The sequence below is a fragment of the Euleptes europaea genome, chromosome 3 (assembly GCF_029931775.1).
Source record: "Euleptes europaea isolate rEulEur1 chromosome 3, rEulEur1.hap1, whole genome shotgun sequence".
Classification (NCBI taxonomy): Eukaryota; Metazoa; Chordata; class Lepidosauria; order Squamata; family Sphaerodactylidae; genus Euleptes; species Euleptes europaea.
In genome coordinates, this window is record NC_079314.1 from 107,416,516 (window position 1) to 107,434,646 (window position 18,131).

Below are 18,131 nucleotides of genomic sequence, written 5' to 3' on the forward strand. Positions count from 1 at the left end.
CCTAGGAGCTGCTGCAGGATGTTGTCAGTCCGTCCAGAAGAGAGAAGCCATTTCTCTCCTCTGTATTGGGGGAAAAAAGAGAGAGAGAAACTAAGGACACAACCAGTGAGGCAAAACATGAAAAGGGAGAAGCTGCGGTCCGCCTGGATCAGGCTTGTTTGTTAAAAAAAACAAAAAAAACCACCACAAAATGTTTTCAGTCTCCTTCCAATGAGCTTTGTAAGCAGTTTCTCAAAGAACGTAAAAGGAACAAACGAAATAACACACCCCCAACGACCTCTTGCACAGGTCAGCGAGGAAGGCACGCAACCTCTGGCGCCTACTCTTCGGCTTCGATTTGCAGACTCCACACTGGACTCGGCACCTTTAGAAGCAGCCCCTTTCTGGGGGAGGGGGGGAGCTTCTGGCTCAAGCACTCGGGTGCTGAAAGAACCTCCCTGCCCGCGAGGTTTCCACGCCAAGATGTATCCACCATCAGGGCAGCTCCAGCCAACTTGGCGGACGCCAACAGGACATCACCAATCAGCAGCGGGCAATGGCACGAGCTCAAGACCAGTTCAAGTTGAACCCCTTGGACAGCATGACGGCCTCCAGGTCCTTGTCCTCCTCTCTCTCCCGGAGCCTCTGCTCCTCCAGGAGGGCCACCAGGGAGTCCCTCTGCTCCACCACTTCGAGCATTTCGTTCAGGATCCTCTTCTCCTCGGACAGCTCTTCCTCCGTCTTGAGGTGATCTAGAGAGAAAGAGGAGGGGGGGAGTCAAGAGGTATTTGAAGGTTTAGCATGGGATGCATCGGACGTGCTGAGACTTACTACTAAACGCAGGGGCGCCCTCTTGTTCTTCTACAGGGCAAAGCTTCTTAAACTGTGGGTCGCGACCCCATATGGGTCGTGTAACTGAATGCGGGGGTCGCGAAACATTTGGCAACAGTAAATGGTAAAATTATATGTATACCAAAGAATTGTTTGAAAATAAATTTCTTTATGATTTATTATCAGTAAATGTTTGATTTGTATAGCTATTTTATATACTTATATACCTGGGTCATGTAAAAATTTCCCAGGTGAAAAGGGGTCGCGAATGGAAAAAGTTTAAGAAATTGCAACTTTAAAAAGTTTTTTTTTTTGTTTTTTTTGCTTATACAAGACCCAATGAATTCTGGGTCATATGATCCCCCCCCTCTCACAGAGAAATTAAAGAGTGTGAAGGCTGAGCTTCTAGGTGAGGGAGGCGGCAAGTCTGTGCGTGGACTGTACCACTTTTATTTATTTTATTCATTTGTACCTTGTCTGTCTCCTCAATGGGGAGCCAAAGTGGCTTATATTGTTCTCCTCTATTTTATCCTCACAACAACCCTGTGAGGTGGGTTAGGCTGAGAAAGCGTGACTGGCCCATGGTCACCCAGCAAGCTTCCGTGGGATTTGAACCTGGGTCTCCCAGATCCTGCTCCAGCAGCCTTAAACCGCTACACCACACTGGTTCTCCAGTGCAGAGCATAGTTGATGGAATGATCCCATATACACACAAAAAGTTCTTACACTAAGAAAACTAGAATGTCAAGAGAATGCTAGGCTAACTCTTCTCAGTGGTGTACTAGCTTTCCACATGCGGGTTTTTTTTTCTTTTTAAAGGGAGGAGCGTTCAATCAGGAAAATATCCTTGCGGTCAGAAATCACAGTCCAGGTACAGCTTTCCTACCTCACCTGTTCTTTGTGAGAACTAGGCCACCGAGACAGGTTGTAGTTTGAATGAACAGAGCTTTCTGATTTTTAAAAATATATTCATAAACATTTGTGATTACACCCGCCATGAGGTGGATCTGATAATGACTTCCATTGTTGGGGAGCCACGAATGGTGCTGTGGCACGCCACATGAACAGTGTCCTGTAGCACTGCTTGTTGTTTCCCCTGATTTGTCAGAGATGGGCATGCCACTGGAAAGAGTAAAATCCTTCGAGCCCAAACTGTGAACCAAGATCCATGGTCTTACCCTCCACCGCCATCCTCTCCCGGAGCTCTTGCTGTAGCCGGCTTTGCCTGTCCTCCAGCTCCAATTCGCGAGCGCTGTAAGGAGACACAGAGAAGATGCACGCTTCTAGTCATGGGTGATTTAGGCAGGTGTCTAAATTTACTGACCAAAAGTCTGAATGTGCACAGGAACCTGAATGTTCAAACGTCCTTGGCATAACCCCTCAGTTCGGACAACAGAACCATTCTTCAACCTGAGAGGTGATATGATAACCATCTTCAAGTACTTAAAGGGCTGTCATAGAGAGGATGGTGCCGAGTTGTTTTCTGTTGCCCAGAAGGTCAGACCAGAACCAACGGGTTGAAATTAAATCAAAAGAGTTTCTGTCTAGACATTAGGAAGAATTTTCTAACAGTTAGAGCGGTTCCTCAGTGGAACAGGCTTCCTCGGGAGATGGTAAGCTCTCCTTCCCTGGAGGTTTTTAAGCATAGGTTAGATGGCCATCTGTCAGCAATGCTGATTCTATGACCTTAGGCCGTTCATGAGAGGGAGGGCATCTTGGCCATCTTCTGGGCAAGGAGTAGGGGTCACTGGGGTGTGGGGGGGAGGTAGTTGTGAATTTCCTTCATTGTGCAGGGGATTGGACTAGATGACCCTGGTGGTCTCCTCCAACTCTATGATTCTATGAATAGGCTTCTTTATGAGACTAAAACATCTGAGGATACCCAGTGAAAACAATGGGCAGTAGAATCAGGACAGACACAAAGACAGACTTCCTTCATACAACACAGAACAGGTGGAATTCTAGAACACAGAGTTGGGCTGATGGCTTTGAAAAGGGATTAGGTAAATTCCATTTGTCCTGATGGCTAAATGGAACTTCCATGTTCAGAGGCAGTATATCCTGAATATCAATTGCTGGGGGGGGGGGATAACAACGGGAGGACACTCTGGCTTCTGTGCTGTGCCAGTTGGCCTTCAAGGGGCATCTGACTGGCCACTATGGGAAACAGGATGCATGACTGGATGGCACCCACTGGTCTGATCTAGCAGGGTCCTTCTTATGTCTTATTCGTTAACACAGAAACCTAAGTGTTCTACCCCATTAACCTCGTGTCTGACCAGGCACGTCCTCTAAGGATATTCAAGCAGCATTTGTGGTTCCCATTTTACTCTCCTAACCACCCTGGTAGGTAGGTTAGGTTGAGAATTTGCAGCTGGCCCAAGAAAATCCAGCAAGCTTTGTGGCACAGTAGAACCTGCCCCAGTCCATCACATTAACCATTGAAGCACATTCATCCCTACATCAATATTGTTCATTTGTATAGGCTGAGTCGGAGACTCCTAACCACGTTGAGCTTGAGGGCGCTTTTGGAATATTGAGAACAGAGGAAGTGGCTGCTAAGGGAAATGGCTCCTAAAGTAAGTGGGTTCCAAGAAACACCTTGGCAGATGCTGTGTTGGAGATGGCTAGCCTAACTGGTGATGGAGACCGGCTCTACGTGTCTGCCTGCCCATAGGCAGCTGCCTCATCTTTCCCGCTCTATGTGGCCCACGTGAAGAAAGTTCCCCTGCTCACTCACAATATCATCAGCTCTGACTCGTAGCGCACCAGAGCATTCTTCTCCTGCACCAGCTTGAACCATTCCTGCATCAGCTTGGGGTCGTCCTTCTTCCCCATGCCTGCCAAGAGAATAATGTGGGTCAGCTTTTGGGAAGATTCCTCGCCGTCTCCATGAGCCCCCCCAGGTAGGCAGGAACAAACACGGCAGGGCAAAATGTGCAAAGAAAGCCGAGCAAGATGCTGCCAGAGCACTCTCGTCAGATCTGCGTTAAGTTTGCCTACAGCACACAGGAAGGAGAGTCACCGCCTCCTGTCGTAAAAGCCTCTTCTGGATCCACGAGCCCCGAATCCATTTTCCCCCACTGTGCCTCACCACAAAACAAGTAGCCAGAGTTATGCTTTTCTGCTCGGCACCCTTAATTTATCATCCCTTTCCTTTTGCATGTATACAGGCATTTCAGTAAAGCCCTGGATTGGAGCCTAACACAGAGATGTTATTGCGAGCTGGATGTGTTCCCACACATCATTTGGCAACGTGCTGATTGGATGCTATGTGGACGCCATAACACAATCTGATCCCTCCCCATGTACTCATCTCCCAGTTTCCATCTTAGCCCCAGCAGCTCCTTACTAGACTGCTTCAGGATTGACTCTGGCCATCTTTACAATGACATTTAGCCCTGCGTGCTGCACCCCTCCCTTGTTAAGTCATCTTATTTCCTGAAGGCTGGCCTCTAACCCCAATACTTTCCCTTCCTCTTGGTTTTTAATCCTCGCACCAGGTGAATCTGCCTCAACACGTTTCCCTAGGTGCCTTTCACTCTTTTAAACAAGTCTCCAAACCACACAAAGACAGATTCTGCATAGCGCTATTTCCAGATTACTTTCTAACCTATAACACACACAAAAATCCATACATGTAAATATTTGAAAAGAGAAAGAGCAGCAGCTTGTCAAGAAATTCATCCAATACTTCCTTCAAATCCAAATCTGCTCTTCATTAATATCAAAAACATATTTAGAATACTTATTAATCACCTTTTGATCTTCACAGGTCAGAAAGGCGGCTAACAAATTAAAATAGTCACCATCTACAGTCATTGGAATCCAATTAAGGGGGAAAAACAATAGCAATTAGCACAAAACCTCAATGACAATGCAAAGCACCGAGAGGTACCAGCCCACACTTAACCCAAGGGTCTTCCAGAATAAACCGGAAGACCCAATGGTTAAGCCAACACAGCATGGTCATTTGTGAAGGTTTTCAGGCTCAGTAAAACTAAGAATGCTACAATCACACATAACCCGTATCCATTAAAATACTATGACAGTGCTCTCCAGACATCACTTTTGGGCCTAGATCCTGAAAATCAGCACGTATGCAAGTGAAGTCCTGTTCATATGCTCCTGATCACCAAGGCACGCTTATCTACCACAGGATTTCCTGATGTCCCGAGGATCAACTATTTTAGAAAGATCTTTCAAGGTGCCCTGTACCGACATGACTGTTATAATCTCTTTTAGCTAAGGTGCTTGGAGAAAGTTCAAGACACTAGTATACCATACCACAACTGCTATACTGCTGTCCATCACTGGGAAGTAATCCCTACATTTCACTGATTACCAGCTGGCTCTTTTATAAAACTATTGCACAAATGTATTCTAAGAGGAAGGCAAAACCCATAATACAAAATGTCCGCCTAGTGATGGGTAAAGAGCATAACATCTATATCAAAAGCTTCTTTGGGTTTTCCGAAATGTAGACTCTGCTTGTTGGGCACAAGGAAGCCTGAAGGGGAGACTCTAAAAGGAATGGCAAAGTGGTGACCTGGAAGCCAGATGTGACCCTCAAAGCACTTCATCTGGCAGCTGGTTGCTATACCAAATTTTAATCCAAGTGCAGCCAAGTATTCGCCCATAGTTTAATTTGTATGGAAAAAAAAAGATGATATTGTTATGACACCTTTTGGGGAAAGATTTCATATGCTGTTCTCTGCCTTGCCTAAAAAGCAGGTGCTCATTACTATGGATAGGAGACCCATGGCGCAGAGTGGTAAGCTGCAGTACTGCAGTCCAAGCTCTGCTCATGACCTGAGTTCAATCCTGACGGAAGTCGGTTTCAGGTAGCCGGCTCAAGGCTGACTCAGCCTTCCATCTTGCCGAGGTCGGCAAAATGAGTACCCAGCTTGCTGGGGGTAAAGGGAAGATGACTGGGGAAGGCACTGGCAAACCACCCCGTGAACAAAGTCTGCCTAGAAAACATCGGGATGTGACACCACCCCATGGGTTGGGAATGACCCAGTGCTTGCACAGGGACCTTTACCTTTTTTTACCATTACTATGGAGCCCATTTTGTAAGATAATAATGACATTATTATGGAGCCAGACCGTTTGTGATTGTGTGTGGGGGAAGGAGGCCAATTTGTGCAGCAAAAATACTCCTCTAGACATTGGACGGCTTTCAGGAGCACATGCTGGTCCTTGGAAGTTCCCTGCTCTGGAAGATTGCTATCTCAGACCTCTCATCCAACCTCTACTCCCAGGGAACATAACATGGAGGGCAAACTCATCTTCTTCTTTTCTTACTGTGAAGCACTAAGACAGCAACTGATCCAAGAGAACTGGATATAAGCGCAAAACCTCAACCTAACCCATTATAAACTCTTGGGTGTAGATGCTATACCCCGCCATTACCCAGTCCCAATCATGCCTTTCTGAGCATCTCTGCACAATGTGCCCTCAGAGCCAGGGTGGATAGAGAAAGGACGCTAATCCATGCAAACGCCCGGTTATGGTGGAGCCATGAAAAGCACAGGCAAGTCTCCCCACCCTTTCCATTGTAAGTCTATTGGGAGGGGGAATCTTCTGGACAAAGGAGCCAAAATACATGTTACTACTGACCTATGGAAACATTTGTTTAGTGTGTCAGCCAATGAGCGGAGGGAGATGGTAAGGATGGGGAGGAAGGATGAAGTAACTGAAGAAGGTGCATCATGGAAAGCAGATACAGTGGTTAGCAGATGTTACGCACTGTAATCACATTCCATCCCTTTCCCCCATGCCTTGGAAACAGAAACTTTACATAGAAAATTGGGTCCACTTGAGAATTTTTTTTTAAGTTCCTCAGCAGACCAATCAGGACTATGATAGGTCAGAAGGTTGGCATTTCATAGGTGAGGGAAGTTGAGCAAACCAGTCATTGCAAAAAAAGATGCAGTATTCCCTTAATACGTAAGTACGGTATATTTTGTTTAAGGAGGAAGCTTCACGCCTTCTCCAGTGATCCCTTTGGGGAAAACCAACACGCCAAACAGGAGCTTTTATGGGATGACACTGTTGCCACCACAACCAATGCAGATAAATGCCCCCCCACAATGATTCGGGGGAGCTATTCTTGCCCCCACAAAGTACAGCTAAGAAAGGGATACTGTACCTTTAAGATATTGCCAGGCACACTTCATAACGAGATTGTTACAGAGGATTTCATTGAGATCGAAGGAAAGAAAAGGAAAATCTGGTGGTGAACCCACTTGATCCCGTCACTAGCTGACTAGTGTCTCTACGCCAATCCAGCTGTGGTTTTGAAAGGGGATGGAGGGTATGCAAGATGTTACGTTACCTTCGTGGGCACAGCAAGGGCAGAAGGAGAGAGGTCTACGGCGTGGTGTCCCGGCATTGGGCTCAACTTCAATAGGACCAAAGATGGGAGAGGAAGAAGGGAAGGGGGAGAGGAAGTTGGAAGTGGAGAGGAAGAGAGGAGAAACAGGGTGAAAATAAACAGACAAGCAAAAGGACAAAAAAGCACAAGAGTGAGAAAGAAAGGAAACAACAAGAAGAAAGTAGAAAAGAAAAAAAATACAAGAAAATGGAGAAGCAGAAACAGGGGGAACGGTCTACAGATGGAACGTTCCTTGTCAACACAAATAATGGAGAAGAGCAGCGCTGGGGAAAGGGAAACTGTGTGGGCCACAAAAATTACTCGGATGAGAAAAATGGCCCAGATGGGACATTCCTTGAGGCTGTAGAGTTTTTCCCCAAATGCCATTCGTAGGCAAGAGATCAAAGCAGCGAGAGGAGGGTGAACTTTTAAGGAACCAGGACATCCAACAGGTTTAGAAAGGACTTCTTTCAATTAGCCGGGTTCTTCAAAATCGGCACATTCAACATGTTTTCTTGTAACAGCACCGAAGGAAACCAGTTGACAGTTGGAAACATAGCATATTTAGAAAACAAGGTACCTTGGGGTTAAACAGAAGGACCTGACTGTTCAGTGTTTTCTGAAGAAAATATCTTGTTGCAAATCACGTGTTTGAGATGGTGTTTAAACAGTGATGCACACCAACAGATGTGTAAAGAAAGTGTTGGCCAATTAGCATTCCTGACTGGACTTACACACTAAAAACTTCCCATCTTCCATTATCACCAAATAAGACTGAGTGATAAAAGTTGTAGACCATACAGTAGTCTATAATGGCCTTAAAGTTCCCTCCCCCCGTTTTTTAACTGCGTGTGAAGACCAAGCAAGCTTCACATCTAAGCAATGGCTCCAATTAGTATTTTATCACATCAAGTTTTATATTTTAGGCACTGCTAATGGCTCAGTCTGGCAGAAAGTTCTGCAACATGTTCAGTAACATGCACAATCAATTTTCCCCTCAAGAATTTTGGGCTGGGTGCCCAATAATAGCTAGAAATAGCCTTTTCCAAAATTCTAATCTTTAATCTCTAAATTAAAACTGGAAGCATTCCTTTTTCCCCCTACATGTCTGTATGAGTCACCGTTCAGCATATTCCCCCTGACTTGAAGGTGGCGAGGTGAGAGAATGGACTCATTCAGAGAAACGGTGGGCAGCCGCCTCTGTAGATGGATACTTGGGTCTTGCAGGAACCTTTACTTCTCTGATGGTTCTCGCCTAGCACACCGGTATGCCTGGGCACACAGGTTGAGATTGACTGCCAGTTAGTAAAGACGTGAAGAATCCACAAAGACCTTTGGGTGTATTGATTAGGAAGTCTGTTGGTAGTAGTGGTGAAGAGACACTGTTAGTGTGTAAGGAGGAGGAGCAGCAGCTCTTGAGATAAGGGATATCCATAACCCACTCAAAAAATTTTTGGGCTACATGCACATATAGAGAGAGGGAGTCACAGTTCTTGGTATGGAGACCTATAAAGCTGTGGGGAAGGAAGGGCTTTCAGAAGGGACCATCACAGAACTAGAGCAGAGCACACAGGACAGACCAAAGTTGAAGAGAAGGGCACACTGACTCACCAATAGTGTGAATGAGCCACAGGAATCTTTCAGACAGGAAGAAACACTTATACTGGGATCGGAAGGGTTAAAAATGGAGGACGCAAGTTCTGAACAGGCCACGTGTAAAGTTGCGCTTCTCTGAGGAGCCACGATTGTGCAAATGGCAGCCAGTTTGTATACAGGCTGCCCCAGGGAGATGCCCTCTCATTGCTCCGTACCATCGCCCTCTCATTCCCCACATAAGCTTGGCCTATCTGCAATCCCTGTGAAAGCTACTCTGTGCTTTCAAGAGGCTCGAGTGCGAGTCGCCTGCAAAAAAAGTGTCAGCACTGTGCGTTGTGGCAAACTAGCCACACGACTGTCTCGCTACAAACACAGTTCTGTATTTCTAAAAGTGCAGCCGGCAACTAAGCTCTGCCTCAGACCAAAGCCTGTCAAAAACGTACGTGTTAACTTTGTTCCTGGCACCAGCTCGGAGGCCAGAAATTCTGTGACAGGAAGAAATTCAACAGATATATCTTCTTTCCATTGTTCCACATGCCTCATTACACTCACGAAACTATTCTCTTCACCCCCACCCCCACAAATTCATCCGCAAGAAGACACATTTTCATCAGGGCAATGGTTTCAAATTTGATCACCTAGCACAGCTCATATTAATAAATCCCCCATTCGCCATAAAAATAACTGATCAGGTAAGCTTTCCTCTCCCCCCAAATTTCCAATATTAAAGATTATTTCAAATATATACTATTTATATATGTATGTATATGTCAGTTGATAATTTTGTATGGCCCGCGAATGATGTTATAAATATCCAAATGGCCCTTGGCGGAAAAAAGGTTCCCGACCCCTGCGTTAGAAGAACGCTTCATGTTTCAAAGAAGTTAGTGGTAAATCAACGAAGCATCCACTTTTACCCAAGTAGTAAATTACCACTTATCATAGACTGATTAGCATGATGTGGGTAGAGCCAGAGTACCAGTCTTAAGGGAAAAACAGTCCAAATGGGCTAAAAGAAAAGAGTGCCGCCTACTTGTGGGGCCAAAAGAGAACATTCCAGTACCGTTTTCCCTTCATGGAGTAACAGTTATGACTTCCGTTTGATTATTATAGCAGTAAATTAGCTTTAAAACAAATGAATACTAATACATTTATTGCACATCTATCAAGTGATTCTAATCTCATGTGGTTTCGTGAAGTTAAGTCTTGCATACGCTACAACATGTAACAGGGAAGAACCCCCCTCCTTTTTTTGCTGGCCATCCGCAATCACTTTCTAAATGAGATATACCATTATCATGGGTGAAAATCAACATGCACAATAACCTCACAGGAACACTCAAGACTTGCACTGAAATGCGTCACGACTCATACAGTGGCTATCATCCACCTTTAAAAAGTTGCACAGCCACATTGGTCCACGCAAAATCCAAAGGCAAGAACAAAATCCATGCAATCCGCACACTCCGCACAACCAGCACCACAGCCAAAGCAGAGAACTATCCAACGTTCTTCTCGGGTACAATATCTCTGCAGCAAGGAACCGTTGTGTCAGGCGATTCCAACAAGCCACTACTATATACCCTTTGAGCTTTAGTTCCCCTCTTGCTCTTTAGACCAGACACCTCTTTTATGAACAGACCCCCCTGCTTTAGGAACCTGTCTCAAATTCCTCTTTGTTCCTTACAACTAAATTACTAGTGTGATGTAGTGGTTAAGAGTGGTGGTTTGGAGTGGTGGACTCTGATCTGGAGAACCGGGTTTGATTCCCCACTCCTCCACAAGAGCGGCAGACACTGGATTTGTTTCCCTACTGGATTTGTTTCCCTACTCCTACACATGAAGCCAGCTGGGTGACGTTCGGCCAGTCACAGCTCTCTTAGAGCTCATATGAACGTATGAAACTGCCTTATATTGAATCGGACCCTTGGGCCATCAAAGTCAGTATTGTCTACTCTGACCGGCAGCGGCTCTCCAGGGTCTCAAGCAGAGGTCTTTCACATCACCTACTTGTCTAGTCCCTTTAACTCAGTGGTTCCCAACCTTTTTTTGACCAGGGACCACTAGGACTTTTTTGTTCGGTGCAGGGACCCCAAGGATCAAAATAAAAATTCTGAGAATTTGAAAATAAACTTTAATCATAACTGTTAGTTAAATATTAAACTTAGAATAACATTTGAATATATATTTTTATAATAGAGAACTTTTAATTGAAAATATTAATTTATTATGGGTTTATAACTTTGTTTCGCGGACCTTAATTTAGTTCTCGCGGACCCCTGGGGGTCCACGGACCCCTGGTTGGGAACCAGTGCTTTAACTGGAGATGCTGGGGATTGAACCTGGGACCTTCTGAGTGCCAAGCAGATGTTCTACCACTGAGCCACAGCCCCTCCCCACCTACCTCACAGGGTGTCTGTTGTGGGGAAGGGAAGGTGATTGAAAGCCGGTTTGATTCTTCCTTAAATGGTAGAGAAAGTTGGCATATAAAAACCAACTTTTCTTCCACTTTTCTCTCATTCTCAAAAGCTTTATTACACTGGCTTCTACTTCCCTGGATGACCACCACGTTTTCTTCCAACCATTTCAGACCCCCTGCACATAACATCAGCCTTGCCTTGAACCTTGGGTACTGCTGGTTCATTTATTTACTCGGTTTGTACCCTTTCTCCGCAGTGGGCACCCAAGTGGCTTACATCATTGTCCTCTTCTGCTGAGTCCGGCCAACCGGTTCAAGGCCACCCAGCAAGCTTCCATGGCAGAATAGGGATTCGAACCAGCATCTCCCAGATCCCAGTCCGACACTCTAACCTGGGTAGCTAGCGCATACAATCACAATTCTGGCCATACTTACACAACCTCTGAAGTGATCCTGGCTACAGAATAAATTTTCTCCAGTATATATTACAACTGGAAATTAATTTGAAGCTGCAAGCTACGAACACATCCAAAAGGCATATCACTTAAAGGTCTGGAACCTGGAACCCCTAATCTTGAATGCGATCATGGGAAATGTTGCTTTCCAAAGAATTTGGGTGCTGAGGTGCAAATTGAGCAAATCCATCGCAAATTCCACTGTGTGCTCACTGTCAGAGGTTGTGGTGGGGGAAGAGGAAATGTCAAAAGCAAGTTGAACATCATTTCCTCTCCCTCCCAATAGTTCATCAAGCTCGGTCAGAACTCCATGCTGACCACATGTTAATTCACGCATATCTATGTCTTGCAGGAAAATGCTGTGCTCTCCCCCAAGAACTCTGGACATTTCTGCAGGGAGGTGTGTGAGTGGAATCAATCCCATTGAATTATGGTAACTGCATCTAGCTGCTCATGTGCTGGGGATAGGAAACTCATGGTTGTTTCCTTCTGTTTCACTGCACCTTAGCAGGACTTGTGCGGTTTCATCTGAACTGGGACTGAACAGCTAAATTCACAAGAGAACGTTCCTTCCTTGCTTTTGGAAGGAATCGCACGCACGTTTTCCAGTCCTTTTACCAACCTATAAGGTAGTTCCATAATTATTGTCTCCATATTACAACTGAGGCTGAGAAATTATGGCCAACTTAAGACCACCCGGTGAATTAATGGCAGAAGTGGGACTTGAACCGGGGACTTGCCGGGTTCACAGCTCCCACCAACCTCTCAAGCACTCTGGCAGCCCCACAGGAAACATTGCATGAACGTCAGTCACAAAGGAGGACAAAAAAAAAAACTAGAACTACAAAGCCACAGATTTTCTTTTCAGCACACAACACTGAGCTTTATTTAAAGGGATACTGCCGGATATTTCATTTATTGATGTTGCAGGAGGCAGCGAACGACGCTTTTAAAAATATTTTCCAGAATTCCAAACGGAATAGAATTGACTCTATTAGGGGCTGGAGCTTTAAATTAAGCTACAAAATAACGTGCCAATTCACTTATGCACCAAAGTTTGTGGGGATTTGGGGGGGGGAAGGGGGAAGAGACCAGGCAAGAAAGAAAAAGCCACCTGCACTGTGAACATTTATCCAAACAGTAAAATGCAAAGTGCAAAGCAACATCAATCATGAAAAAGCAAATTAGAGGATTTTTTGTTTGTTTGTGTGAGGTTTAGTTTAAGAAAGTTCTTTACGACAGAGGTGAGGTTACGTGAACAAAATGACAGTGTCCCTTTAAATGACCCTGAGGTCTCCTGCCCCCCAAAGCCACCGTTAGGAAGATTGACAGGTCTGTTGCCTTCAAGGGGGCATTAGGAAGAGAAGGAGGGGAAAGGTGGGGGAGAGAGAGAGGACATCAGCCAGGGAGCAGAACAGGGTGTTAAGTTGAGCTCAGCACTCACCCTTTTACAGCTCCTTTATGCATGCAGCGCCCCCTAAAGACGCACCCGGGGAAAGCACTACGAGGGAGCCCCTGGGAAACAACCCGATGCCCCGAGGCAGGTCCCTCTGGTAGCAGCACCCCCCACCCCGTTTTCTTTTCCTTGGCTTAGGTGCGAAAAGAGGTCTGAGTCCCCCCCCCCTCCACTTTGAACAGCTGTGCAGAAACTGATATTTCGGTACACGTGGCTTTCGAGCCCCACGCTGTGCCCGCAAAAATATATTTTAAAAAATAACAAGAGCCCTGCTCTTCACAAACCCCCTCCCACCTTCAGACTGGGATAAAGCGACTAAGGTCTCCGATCCTACTCGTGTCTGACGAAGGGAGCTTTGACTCGAAAGCTCATACCCTGAAAACCTGCTTGGGTCTCCAAGGTGCTACTGGACTCGAATCTAGCTGTTCTTTTGCAGACCAACACGTAGGGTTGCCAGGTTCCTCTTTGCCACCGGCGGGAGATTTCTGGGGCGGAGCCTGAAGAGGGCAGGGTTTGGGGAGGGACTTCAATGCCATAGAGTCCAATTGCCAAAGTGGCCGTTTTCTCCAGTTGTAATAGCAGGAGGGTTGGCAGGAAGGTCAGCTGGAGATCAGTTGTAATAGCAGGAGGGTTGGCTGGAGGGTCGGTGGGAGGGTCGGCTGGAGATCAGTTGTAATAGCAGGAGGGTTGGCAACCCTATCGACACGGCTGCCCTCATAAACTGCCCTTTGTCCCTTCTCACCCTGAAGAGGAGAAGACTGAGATGGGATGTCTCAGTCTAGAAGGTCTGTCATATCATCAGGTTGGTTAACGCCAATACCTGCCATAATGTTTGTATGGATTTGTTTGTTTTGATAACCTGATCAAGATGTTGTTTCGCGTAGTTTTTAGTCTGGCTCCCGGGCGGGAGTTGGGGAGTTTGTCAGTGTGTGTGTGCGCGTGGAGGAGGTTTCTTGCATTTCCCACAGCGCTGCAGAAAGGGACCGACCTTGAGAGGCGCAGATAGCAACGGAGGCCTCTGGAAGAGTGAAACCACCTGCAGCCTGGTGGGAAATGAGTGGGAGGGGAGCCCTGTGCCGTCTATAACTTGAGGTTGTGAGAATGAATATGTTGTTAGAGTTTTAGCGCTTGTACCAGGACTATGAGATTTTCTGAATGTTCCATGGAGTTACAATAAACCACTGGTTGTTGCTGATCAACTACTGAGTGCTTCTGGTTATTCAATAATTGCCTGGACAGCGAGAAGACTCACACATATACAGGATGGTGCGGAGTTGTTTTTGTTGCCCCAGAAGGTCGGACCAGAACCAACGGGTTGAAATTAAATCAAAAGAGTTTCCGTCTAGACATCAGGAATAACTTTCTAACAGTGAGAGCGGTTCCTCAGTGGAACAGGCTTCCTCGGGAGGCGCTAAGTGCTCCTTCCCTGGAGGTTTTTAGGGAGATGCTGGATGGCCATCTGTCAACAGAGCTGATTTTGCGAACTTAGGCAGATCATGAGAGGGAGGGCTTCTTGGCCATCTTCTGGGCATGGAGTGGGGGTTACTGGGGATGTGGCGGGGGAAGGTAGTTGTGAATTTCCGGCATTGTGCTGGGGGTTGAACTAGATGACCCTGGTGGTCCCTTCCAACTCTACGATTTTATAATTCTGCAGACCGACACAGCTACCCTCTGAAACTGCCCTTTGACCCTGCTCACCCTGAATACGAACAGTTTGGTAGGGCAACAAAGAGGAGCTGCTTGAGAATTGGGGCTTTGCTTGGGGTCAAAGAGGAAGCCTCTTGGGGTCCCTATCTTTCCCCATACCTAAACAAGAACAGAGGCAGTGACCTCAACATGCCTAAGTCTGCTGAAGAGACCTTCTCCCCATGCTAGGCCTCTCTTCTTAGCATCTTCCAGAAACAGCAGCTTCCAGATAGCTTTACTTGTGGAAGCCCATCAAACTTCTTTACTCAAAGGAAACAGAAGCTCCTGTTTGCCAAGGAGAAACAATTCGAGTTTTCTGGCGGTGGAAAGAGCATCTCAAGCCACAGCCAACTTATGGAGGCCCTGGAGGGTTTTCAAGGCAAGAGACGAACAGAGGTGGTTTTGCTTTTGCCTGCCTCTGTGTAGCAACTTCCTTGGTGGCCTCCTATACAAATACTAACTGGAGCCAACCCTGCTTAACTTCCAAGATCTGACTAGCAGAGTCATTGCAGAACTGCACTTTGCAGCACCACTGGGGTAACATGAGAAGCTCTGGACCCCGTGGGAGAAAGCCACACTGTGGTCACCCTACCTTTGGGAGGGTGAGCAGCGGCATGCAAAAGAATTGTAGCATGGACAACACCCTTAGGATCTGCCTAGAAAATATCAATGCTGCAGCGACTCCCGCCCGACTGGAGCAACATAAGCTGCTCCTTCTTTGGCAAATCAACAGGCAGCTCTAAGGAGATGGCACAGCACGGGCAATTGTGTCAACTAGAGACATCCAATCAGTGGTTTCCCTTGTGGGCTTTGAAAGGGTAGCGTGCATGATCTCTTCAGAAGTGACTCGGCTCTAGTTCATAACCCTTAATGAAAAGCCCTCTCTGAGCTGATTTGGGAAGACAAACCCACACTCTCACCACAGGCTGGGAGCAAAGGCCACCACATATTGTACCAGAGAAACGTCTGTTGTTTAAAATGTGATAGATCTGGCCTGTACCACTTAATCCCTTGTTTCATTTGTCTGCCTAGGACTGCAAACACGGTGTGCACATGCAGTGGGGGTCATCAAGAACCTGGCAGCCCATAATATATGTGGCTAAGGGACCATACTCATAGATTTAATTAGGTACCAACATTGTAACTACCTATATACTGATTGAAATACACCCAAAGTACACAATAATTCTACTGGCATATAATCAAGAGTCCTTATACAATCCTTGAGCTTGTTCTTCCATATGTTGTGGCTATCTCTTCAACGATGCAACTCCAGTAGATCAGTTAATAAATAAATTTATAAATTACCTCTTCGGTATCGGTAGAAAAATAGCTATAAATAATCTCTTCAGTACTAGACGGGTTGCCGGTTCCTGATACCGTTTCGTAAAAATCTTCATCAGAACCTAATGACTCCGAGAGTGGGTAACAGTGCAAATGGAATGAGGAGTTTGTCAGATTATGTATCATTTTGGACAAATAAGGTTAGTATGAAGACTGATATTGTATGTTAACTTTTATGATTATTAGATGCATCGCTATATGAGGTTTTGTATTTGATTATAGATTGATGTGAAGTTCTGATGAAGATGATATAATTGAAGAGATATCCACAACATATGGAAGAACAAGCTCACGGATTGTATAAGGACTCTTGATTATACGCCAGTAGAATTATTGTGTATTGTTACTTTGGATGCATTTCAGTCAGTATATATAGGTAGTTACAATGTTGGTACATAATTAAATCCATGAGTATTGTCCCTTTGCCACATGCTTTTGTATTTTGGGTTTTGACTGCAGTGTTGGTGTGGCGTGGCTACTATTTTTTCTTGAATAGCCCATAATATATGCCTGGTCAGCCACAGTTGAATTGGCCTGGGTTAAGTAGTAATCTTACTACATTGGTGGGGTGCTTCCTAAGAATAAAGGAAGACAGCACCAATTTCAAAGCCCACGGAGGAAAATGAATCTCAGACAGTACTAAAAACCCTAGCGGAAGCAGGAGAAATGATCAGCATCTGTGATGAAGAGTTATACTATGCCCACAATGCACTGGGCACTGTTGTAGAAAACATAGATTCCTTCTCTCCTGATTCAGTATCTGCGGCAGGACCTGTAGCACCCAACCTGAGATTTGATACTGCTGGTTAAACTTTGTGGAAGGCTCTATTTAAATAAGGGTTTTAGCACCTTTTGAGCCCCCCCCCTTTCGTTGTTGGCTCATTCATAAGACTTCGCCACCATGTAAAAATCTGCACAGAAACTACCCCAATAGACGGTGAGCTTCTCAGCAAGCAGCAGACAAAACACAGTCAGCTAATACTGCTGAAGACCTCGTACAAACCTTCCCGCTGTTCAGAAATGACAGTGCCCCTGAAACTCATTAGATTTCTTCTCCTCTAGTTCAACCACTACTGCAGGGTCTGCAGCACTGAAACCGAAATTTGGTACTGCAGATTCAACATGATGGTCTGGACAAACCCTAAGATAACAGGTAGCACATTCTGTATAAAAAGAAACTTACTGCATTTTCCGGGGGTGGGGTGGGGGGGAACGGGATACCTATTGTTCTTACGAACTATGACACAACAGGTTTCATGGCCACTTTAAATGGCTTAGAGAGGGAGGAAAGAATAAAGGAAGAAATTGCTAACATCTGAAGACACACAATCGAACGGGGCAGGGGAGAGCAGAAACAGAGTGGTGGTTCTCGGATCGCACTCCTGTGAGCCCCGATAAGACGAGCAACCTGAAAGAGCTGCAGTCCGCCATCGCTGGGGTCTTTGCACACCCCACAGAGATCCTCTGCAGACAAAGGGATGAACAAATGGTCGTTTGGAGAGGGAGGGCAAGAGGTTCGACATCCCTGATGCCAACCAACCCTGCCGGAGTCCCTTCCAACAATGCAGCAAGCCAAAGACTGAGCGAAGGGCTTTTGTTCCAGTGGGGTATAAACACAACTTCAGGAGACTTGTTTCTCACACCATTGCCATATTGGATTGCTAGAAGGAATAAAAAGGAGGATTAATTTTGGGGAGCCACTGGACTAGCCTGTCCTTTTCCACTGGATAATACTAGATACAGGCTGAATATCCCTTATCCGGACATCTGATATTTGGACTGACCCGAAAACCAGACTTTTTGAGCTGGCATGCAGGCATTATTCACAGGCCCTCAGCAGCACGCCAGTGTGCTTTCTGATGGTTCAATGTACACAAAATTATTTAAAATATTGTTTAAAATTACATTCAGGCTGTGTGAACAAAGGGTACGTAAACCATAAATGAAGTTTTTTGTGGTTAAGCTTGGTTCCCATCCCCAAGATAT

General features: G+C 45.8%; 1 protein-coding gene across 1 annotated transcript in view; it reads right to left on the bottom strand.

Moving 5' to 3' along the window:
* Nucleotides 1-513: 513 nt before the first annotated feature.
* The window catches only part of MICAL3 (microtubule associated monooxygenase, calponin and LIM domain containing 3), a 143,140-nt gene continuing 125,522 nt past the window's right edge, over nt 514-18,131 (bottom strand). Inside the window, exons 38-41 of the mRNA XM_056847688.1 lie at nt 7,151-7,216; nt 3,551-3,650; nt 1,989-2,062; nt 514-731 (exon numbers count right to left, since the gene is read on the bottom strand). Coding sequence (XP_056703666.1) covers nt 547-731; nt 1,989-2,062; nt 3,551-3,650; nt 7,151-7,216 — 425 coding nt within the window. The 3' untranslated portion in view covers nt 514-546. The remainder of the gene's footprint in view (nt 732-1,988; nt 2,063-3,550; nt 3,651-7,150; nt 7,217-18,131) is intronic.